The 10,000-nt window shown below is 33.7% G+C and overlaps 1 protein-coding gene across 1 annotated transcript in view; it reads right to left on the bottom strand.

The window, feature by feature from the left end:
• The window catches only part of LOC144960012 (uncharacterized), a 39,017-nt gene that overhangs the window by 19,780 nt on the left and 9,237 nt on the right, over positions 1–10,000 (bottom strand). The window contains exons 2-3 of the mRNA XM_078892954.1: positions 5,772–5,887; positions 1,578–1,781 (exon numbers count right to left, since the gene is read on the bottom strand). Of these exons, the coding sequence (XP_078749080.1) occupies positions 1,578–1,781; positions 5,772–5,887 (320 nt within the window). The remainder of the gene's footprint in view (positions 1–1,577; positions 1,782–5,771; positions 5,888–10,000) is intronic.

Below are 10,000 nucleotides of genomic sequence, written 5' to 3'. Positions count from 1 at the left end.
GCTAGCTCGTATCGTCCCCTACTTCATCTCTTGGTTAGTAAGTGAATGGTAGCGACAGGTACATATTATCCTCCATAGTTGGTGACTGAATAATTATAATGTCCTATCACTACTTCATCTCTTGTTCAGTGACTGAATGATAGTCACAGCTTCATAGTATCCTCCATCGTCGGTGACTGAATAATAATAGTCACGTCTCTCTACTTCATCTCTTGGTCTGATATTGAATGATAGTCACAGCTGACATAGCCTCCACTGAATATTAATAATATCCTCTCTCTACTTCATCTCTTGGTCAGTAACTGAATGATAGTCACAACTACAGAGTATCCTACATAGTCGTTGACTGAAAAATAATAATGAATTCTCCCTACTTCTCTTCATTAACTGAATTATTATCACAACAATATAGTATCCCGCCACAGTTGGTGACTGAATAATAGTCACCTCTCCATACTTCATCTCTTGGTTAGTAACTGAATGATAGTCACAGATACATAGTTTCCCCAATCGTCGGTGACTGAATAATAATAACGACTTCGCCCTACTCCATCTCTTGGTTAGTAACTGAATGATAGTCATTGAATGAAGAGTCACCACAAAATAGTATCCCAAATACTGAAAAATAATCATGAATTCTCCCTACTTCTTCTCTTCAGAAACTGGATGATAGTCACAGCTAAATAGTATCCCCCATATCGGTGACTGAATACTAGTCACCTCTCCCTACTTTATCTCTTCAGTAACTGAATGATAGTCACAGATACATAGTTTCCCCCATCGTCGGTGACTGAATAATAATAAAGACTTCTTCCTACTCCATCTCTTGGTTAGTAACTGAATGATAGTCACCACTACTCGTATTTGTGATTTTTAAATGTGAGCAATTGGATCGATCAGGGCAAATTTCCACTGACAATAAGATATAAAAGTACTTGTGATCACTTGAATTAGAACCGTATAGTATTGGGATGACTCAATAACTAAAATAGATTTACATTTACATGGTATTTTTATAAAAATTACTATCCATACAGAATTGAAATACCTTAAAAACTAAAAACGGTATTAACATCTAGTTTTTGCATCGTTTTCCATCATCACTCTAGTCTTCGTGTGGTGATAATTTCAGGAAGATGCGAGATATATGCCGTTACAATACAGTAACGCTTTTGTAAAAATGAGAAATTGGACCCAATCGATATTTTTACGCATTTTTTTCTTCCAGTTTTAGCGTCAACAAATTACTTGAGTCAAAGGTCTCCCTTATTACAAAGAGCACGACTGTATATTAACTGCTTATATCTAGCATCTAACTGAAATTTTCACTACAAAAAAAATGGTAATTTCTATCATTTCTAGTTTTTAATCTAATTTCAATTCTCTATTGGGTAGTCTTAAAAACACCCTGTATAGTAACACATAACATAAGACGTGTGTCAAGTTGTTACGTTCTGTAGAAGAAAATGAATATGTCTTAAAACGACCGAGACTACAATTTTCTACTGCTTGTCATTTACACTTAAAAATCCCCAAATTTGAGTTTGGGGCAATTGGTCATATTTAAGAACACAAACCTTCTTCTAGGTTTATCGTAATGTCAAGGTAAGCAGTGTGATTGCTCTTTGAAATTGTTTTTCCATTGCTTGTGTCCGTCCATTTTGAAGGATAATAGATCGTCTCATTGAAAACGATGCACCCACATGTGGAGAGATCTTCTGGTGTTGCCCATTGGTTTGGTAGATCATAGAAAGTACAGTTTTCAATTCTTACCGTTGGACCTATGGATAAACATATAAAATTGCATTCACTAATATAGGACTTACATATATTAAGGTCTGAAAAGTCGAATTGTTGTCGTTTCGTTTCTGTAAAGGAAATACTTTCAGAATAACATAAATATTGTCCATTACAACAATGTTAATCTAAGTCCATAAATGCGTTCAGTTTTCAGATATGAGCTTTAACAACGCAGTATAAATCAAAAGAAAATAACCACCAATATCTACACAATCACACAATTTACAAAATTACACAGATTTAAGAGAAAATTCCATTATCAAAAGGCAGACTAATTTTTGGGATGGGTTTTTTCTTGTATTTTCCTCTCTTGCTATGTCTGGTACCTTCCATACACCCTTGTTCAGATCTTTCTCTTACACTGGTGTCTGCTCTCCAGTTTCTCATACATCAAATTACGCGTTATGTGTCATATTGATTAACGTTTAATTTTATATATTTCAATTTTGTAAAAAAAAATCATATTTTCAACAAAACAAAAATGTACTTGTTGTTTTACATACTCTTCTGATTAAAGAGATTAATGATTGTATTGACAGAAACGTCGTGCAGTTAATGTTTTTGATTTATCAACGTTTTAACTGATTATCGCCTGAGGAATAATTTTGAGCCGGAAAAGTTCCATATTTAGTATATTGTTCTCTTTTTTAAAACCATTGTCCTAACATTGATGAAACCGTTTTACAGTCTGCAGCTTCTAGCAGTTTAACCCTCTCCTTACCACCTATTGGAATATCCTCACATTTGTTGCAATGCAACGGTCACTTTCATCATCCAGATTTCATTTCTTTTTGTTCTATAGCTATAAAAACGTGACTGTCTGTAATAGAGCTCATATTGTCGAACATTAATAATATGTATTGAATGTGTTTGTTGCTTTACTGTTTGAGTAATGAACGTCTGTTTATGTATTGTGTGGGTGTCAAGTTTTGGATAAAATTCTGATAATGGCTGGTAAGGAGAGGGTAAGAAATCAGATTGACTTGTACTCGTAATACTGACATATATTTTAATCTAAAATACATATCGGTTGGTATAACGCTACACGTCAATCCGGTATAGTGTCGGAGGTGATTCATATAATATTATACCGAAAACTGACTTAAACATTGTTTGAATTATCCCGGTTATAGGAATAAAGGTCGTTTTACAAACTATCAAAATCTCAATTTTTGTTAGAATCATAGTACGATTGTATGTGATGGAACGTCGTTGTCTTCTCGTCTGCAGGACTCTAAAGAACAGCGCAAAATGATATTTTTAATTTTAATGTTGGCAAAAAAAATTTTCTTCCCTATACCAGTTGGTTAAAATAGCCCTCATCTTTGCCAAACTGGATCTTTCTTTTTTTTATAATGCGCAACTGTGATTTAAATAAAATACCTTTAAAAATATGCAAACACACACACACACACACACAAGTTCGGAATAGCGGTCATAAGAATAATCTTTTTACAATTTTATAAAATGAATGTATAAAGTCTCGCTATTTATTCTTGATTCTATATTTATACATTTTTATGCATTTACATATAAATTCAAACTGGGGGTCATATAGACAACATATTTCACTTTGTAATTTGTATATATATATATATATATATATATATATATATATATATATATATATATATATATATATATATATATATATCCTTCCTTTAAAAATTATAGCATTGTGCTTATTTGAGTCAATTAAAAATTGATACGGCGGACAACTCTACTGAAAGATTTGAAAATTAGAAATGTATTTTTTACAGATAGATAAACAGATAACTTGATTTCCTTTTATAATTTAAAGTCAGTTTGAAAGTCCGTTGAGTCAAACAGATAATATCATAAAATATGTACCGACATCACTTGGCTCCCAAAATCAACTAATTTTGACACTGTAAAAAGTTGTCAATTTGCGTCATCTATTTATGACATCAAGTATTATTATTACTTCCGTTGTGTTGTTGATTTAGTGGTGATCAGTTTTATTATGTAGTATTATGTTCTAATTGCGTGTACGTTTGTGTGTGTGTATGTTTGTGTGTGGTGTATACATGTGTGTGTGTGTGTGTGTGTGTGTGTGTTGGCATTTTTCAGCAAATCGTGGCATTCATAGTGATATTATCCACTTGATCACATGAAGGTATTTCAGTCGCCATTTTGATTCTTTTTTTTTTACTATTAGGGTTAGCTCGAGAGGTTAGTCATAAGTGTTATTAAAGGTGCTAAGGTGTTTATTTTTCCATAAGTTAAGTAAAGGGGAGACATTCCGAAAGCTCCTACACTCCCAGTATTCTTTAAATTTGTATTTTCACCTTTGATCTTTTGTCAGCACGGTGGTAGAACAGCACATTCAACGTTCAAAATTCCAATTCCAATAATGGATAACAGCACCTGTAACATCAGTCGCCAATCAGACACAGCTAAGTTACTGAAGAGAAGTACTCTCATAATTTGGGATGAAGCACCTATGATGGACAGGCGTGTGTTTGAATGTGTGAGCAGGACATTTTGTGACATGACAGGCAGTTCAAAACCTTTTGGGGGCAAAGTGGTTGTACTTGGATGGGATTTTCGGCAAATCCTACCTGTTGTTTACAAAGGAAGTGAAGCCGATATATTAAGTGTCACACTTAACAAGTCAATTATTTGCAATTTTGTCACCATTTTTCACCTGAACAAGAACATGAGGGTTACTGATGACAATAACTGTTTTGCAAATTGGCTTCTCCGCATCGGAAATGGTACAGAGCCGGTTTTCAGCGAAATAGGAAAGTATTCTGTTAAATTACCTACAGCGCTATGCTTTCCTGAAAACGACCCAGAATGCTTGATAAATGCTGTATACAATGATTTGAATCTGAACTTTGCGGATGATCTTTATCTATCAGAGAAAGAGCAATGTTGACTACAACCCATGAAAATGTTGACAAAATAAATGCAGCCGTTCTGTCCAGGTTGACCTCATCAACTGAACAAATTTACCGCAGTGCTGATTCCATTCAAAGTGACTCTGACATCAACTTATACCCGATTGAATTCTTGAACGAACTTACACCTCCCGGACTTTCTCCACATGCATTACATTTGAAAGCCAACACGTCATTCATGCTGCTTAGAAATATAAATCCTAAATCAGGCTTCCTAAATGACACCCGTTTGTTAATAATTAAATTAGGTTCGAAAGTATTAGAAGCCAAGATAATTACCGGCAGTAGAGCTAGCGACATAGTGTTTATCCCTAGAATCAATCTGACGACAACAACGGATTGAGGCTTACCATTTATTGTTAATAGAAGACAGTTTCCGGTAAAATTGTCATATGCAATGACAATTAACACGTCTCAGGGGCAGACATTAATCAAGGTGGGGATTTTCTTACCACAACCGGTATTCACACACGGACAACTGTATGTTGTTGGGTCAGAGGCTATAGTGGCTTACACTTCATGTTGGGCCACACAGAAAAATCAACCGAAGATATACCAAATTACACAGACAACGTTGTTTAGCAATCTGCCCTCATTAAATGATGGTGAGTACAGTATCAAATGAAAATAGTTCTTTCCCCTCGAAATTGCGGGCTTTTTACTAATATATATATATATATATATATATATATATATACATATATATATATATATATATATGTGTGTATATATATAGATATACACACACACACACACACACATATATATATATATATATATATATATATATATATATATATATTAAACCAAGAAATAACAGTACTCAACTTTTTGGTGAAAGGAGCTATTTATAAAATATTTAAAGTATAGTTATGATAAACTTCTACAATAATATATATATATATAGGGTTACCGATTTACTTGTTTTTTTATGTACAATAAGAAACACATTAATAAAACTGTCAAGGGTGTCATGGGTCAGACGGTATATAAATCAAATAGACATATCACAGTCTTGGGGTGATGAGTGACAATAAAATAACTCACTATCACAATCGCAGGAACAACTTGGACAAACATCGGGCAATGGACTGGTGAATGACCATAAGGTGGCAGTAAGCAGTACCCAAAAGATATGCCAACCCATTAGTTTGTCCATATATCTGTGAAAAAAGACAGTTTTTATTTATCGTTATTACAAAACATATGATAGTCATTTCAAAATGTACTGTTAGCATTTGTAATATAATTCCTTCTTCTTCTTCTTCTTCTTCTTCTTCTTCTTCTTCTTCTTCTTCTTCTTCTTCTTCTTCTTCTTCTTCTTCTTCTTCTTCTTCTTCTTCTTCTTCTCCTTCTTCTCTCCTTTCCTTCTTCTTCTTCTCTTCTTCTTCTTCTTCTCTTCTTCTTCTTCTTCTTCTTCTTCTTCTTCTTCTTCTTCTTCTTCTTCTTCTTCTTCTTCTTCTTCTTCTTCTTCTTCTTCTTCTTTTCTTCTTCTTCTTCTTCTTCTTCTTCTTCTTCTTCTTCTTCTTCTTCTTCTTCTTCTTCTTCTTCTTCTTCTTCTTCTTCTTCTTCTTCTTCTTCTTCTTCTTCTTCTTCTTCTTCTTCTTCTCTTCTTCTTCTTCTTCTTCTTCTTCTTCTTCTTCTTCTTCTTCTTTCTTCTTCTTCTTCTTCTTCTTCTTCTTCTTCTTCTTCTTCTTTCTTCTTCTTCTTCTTCTTCTTCTTCTTCTTCTTCTTCTTCTTCTTCTTCTTCTTCTTTCTTCTTTCTTCTTCTTCTTCTTTCTTCTTCTTCTTCTTCTTCTTCTTCTTCTTCTTCTTCTTCTTTCTCTTCTTCTTCTTCTCTTCTTCTTCTTCTTCTTCTTCTTCCTTCTTCTTCTTCTTCTTCTTCTTCTTCTTCTTCTTCTTTTCTTCTTCTTCTTCTTCTTCTTCTTCTTCTTTCTTCTTCTTTCTTCTTCTTCTTCTTCTTCTTCTTCTTCTTCTTCTTCTTCTTCTTCTTCTTCCTTCTTCTTCTTCTTCTCTTCTTCTTCTTTTCTTCTTCTTTCTTCTGTCTTCTTCTTCTTCTTCTTCTTCTTCTTCTTCTTCTTCTCTTCTTCTTCTTCTCTTCTTCTTCTTCTTCTTCTTCTTCTTCTTCTTCTTCTTCTTCTTCCTCAAATTCTTCTTCTACTTCTTCAAATTCTGCTTCTTCTTCTTCTTCAAATTTTTCTTCTTCTTCTTCAAATTCTTCTTCATCTTCTACAAATTCTTCTTCTTCTGTTTCTTCAAATTCTTCTTCAAATTCTTCTTCAAAGTCTTCTTCAATTTTTTTTTCCTCTTCTTCAAATTGTTCTTCTTCAAATTCTACTTCATCTTCGACTTCTTCTCTTCCTTTCTCTCTCTCTCTCTCTCTCTCTCTCTCTCTCTCTCTCTCTCTCTCTCTCCCTCTCTCTCTCTCTCTTTCTGTCACTTTTTTCTCTTTCTTGTACATCATACCAGCATTGCTTCTTCAAAAAGGAAAATTTCATAAGATTTATTTATTCATAAGAATATTAATGCAATGTTTCGGGCGAGAGAGCAGGAGTTGAAATTTCAAATAAAAACTAACTGAAATGATATGCTTTGAATTATTAATCTATAATAATACGAGTTGAAATAATGAAGATTTCTATCAGTATCGTGTAATCTTGACGTAGATTCAATCTGTTGAACACAAATGTACGATGTACCCTGACAAGCAACGCCTCTCCCCTCCCAATCGAAATGGAAGAAAACGTCTTTTTTCTTTATATAACGTTTGATGACAATAGTCCCTTACATATTACAGATGTGTCAAACTTTAAGAATTAGTTTTGAAAATGTTGACACAAGAGAGCGAGAGAGAGGGAGAGAGAGAGAGAGAGAGAGAGAGAGAGAGAGAGAGAGAGAAATGTATTGAGGGCTGTTTTGATAGTTAGATTATAGGTTATTAAAGTAAAGTTTGTCTGCACAAATTTATAAACTGCATTCATTGGTAGCATTCACGAAAGAGGCATCGCATTTATTTATTAAATATCCCATTGTGTTTGTGCCTCAAACCATGGATTTATGTCTTAGACTTGATAACTGACAAATATTTTTGTTTGTTATAAGACGTCCAATAGGATTAACACCTGCAAAACATTCCAACATTATTCTCAAGATAACTGCGAGAAATAAACATTGACATCAACACGATTTACATCATATTTGTTTGAGACGGGCCAAACCAAAGAAACAAAAGGGGCGAAGGGAAACCTTTACAATCTGAAATTGAATTAAAAAGAAATAAAGATTATAAAGATACCGAGGGTAGGGTGCAAAATAATCGTAAGTTAACTTAAGATAGTTTTGCACTGAGAGATATGCTGTGCGTTGAAATGCTGCGCACCTTGTGTCAAATCGACATTCCTATCACAAAAAAAAAGTAAAAAAGTTATTCAAAGTTGAAGAAATATCCTGACTAAATGGTTACACATTTGTGGATATAAGACTATCGTAACTTGACTTAAGATAGTCTTACAACCCGATTTTACCTTTTCCTTCAAATTTATGTATCGTAAGTAAGAGTTACGATATTCTGTTGCCAAATAAGTATCAAACTGTTAAACATACAATTAGTTTGTACAGAGTTACGATAGTATCTTTGCCAAATAAGTATCGAACTATTAAACATACAATTAGTTTGTACAGAGTTACGATAGTATCTTTGCCAAATAAGTATCGAACTATTAAACATACAATTAGTTTGTACAGAGTTACGATAGTATCTTTGCCAAATAAGTATCGAACTGTTAAACATACAATTAGTTTGTACAGAGTTACGATAGCATCTTTGCCAAATAAATGTCAAACTGTTTAACATAAAACTGTTGTTTGTTTATAGGCTATAAATGAGACTTTGGAAAATTATATCGTCCCCGTTGCTTGCTTCTCGATGTTAATCTTAACCCGTAGAAAGTTATCAAAATCATAGTTTATATGTGTACAAAAAATCAATGCCTAATAAAATATTTGATTATATTCATAGCTTTTATAATGAGATTCTGAACTGTAACTTCTGCATTAATTCATATCCCAGCAAAACAATTTAAATCTTCAGCGGATTAAATGACTGGATCAGGACACCCAAACCTAGACCATTTCAATGATCAACAGTTGATCTCTCAACATATTGGTGCTTTGATAAGTCAATGATATTCGGTCAGTCCCAATGCTCTCTATGACATGTCAACTCACCGGGGACCTAGAGTGGGAACTAGAAGGCCCATGAGTCTCACTGATAGCACTTTCTCTCTCTCTCTCTCTCTCTCTCTCTCTCTCTCTCTCTCTCTCTCTCTCTTTCTTTCTTTCTTTCTCTCTAGATTGCTATGGTCAGACCTCATCAGTTTGATGAGGAAAAAGAGAAACACTGCCCATTATGATAAATCATTTCATTAGTGTTCTATTTGCCCCTAAATTTTGTCCGATCTTCGTTTGCTTCAATAGCTCAAAAAGTTATCAAGACATAATAATTATGTATAATTCATGATTAATTCAACAGTAGACGGTCCACTAAGGAAATCCCTCTTTTTGTTTGAATGATTTAAAAAGAATGAGTTCTTCTTTGACCTAGAAAGGCAAGTTGTTCCAAATGCTCAGATAGAAATAGGAAGGTTCATTTGCCAACCAAACCTGTGAAGGTCCTTGAAGATTTCAAATTTCCAAATTGAGTTGAAATTCCTTTTGAAGTCATTGAATATTGCCATCATCAGGAATCAAGGTGCTCGGTAGAGCAATGTTCTCAATGTTTCATGAGTCTTTCCTAAACCCCTACTTGAAGTCTAACACTCTTTGTGTTCCAAATAGAACGAAATGGCAGACACTTATTGGCCATCTTGTCCATTAGATTGCATAAGCAGTTGATGATGGAGATGGATGATATTTGATTAATAATAATAATAATAATAATAATAATAATAATAGATCTTTATTGTCCATAAATATGGCAATTTGTCATTTAGTTACACTTGTCATAACGTTATATGATAACTATAACATTGAACAGACACCTCACTCCTACCCATTCTCTCTCTCTCTCTCTCTCTCTCTCTCTCTCTCTCTCTCTCTCGCTCTCTCTCTTCTCTCTCTCTCTCCCTCTCTCTCTTCCTCTCTTTCTTTAACGCATGCGACATACACAACATTAACATATTCATTTCATTTTCAATTCGTTACATTCTTGGCAATTCAACACCAAATATTATCATCATTATCAATTGGTCACTTCATCTAGCCTAACATTAAACAAA

This window comes from Berghia stephanieae, chromosome 14 (genome assembly GCF_034508935.2).
Source record: "Berghia stephanieae isolate SIO BIC M18660-M18661 chromosome 14, UCSD_Bste_1.3, whole genome shotgun sequence".
Taxonomy (NCBI): domain Eukaryota; kingdom Metazoa; phylum Mollusca; class Gastropoda; order Nudibranchia; family Aeolidiidae; genus Berghia; species Berghia stephanieae.
The sequence above is the reverse complement of the archived record's forward strand: the minus strand, read 5'-3'. Positions and strand labels throughout refer to the sequence as shown.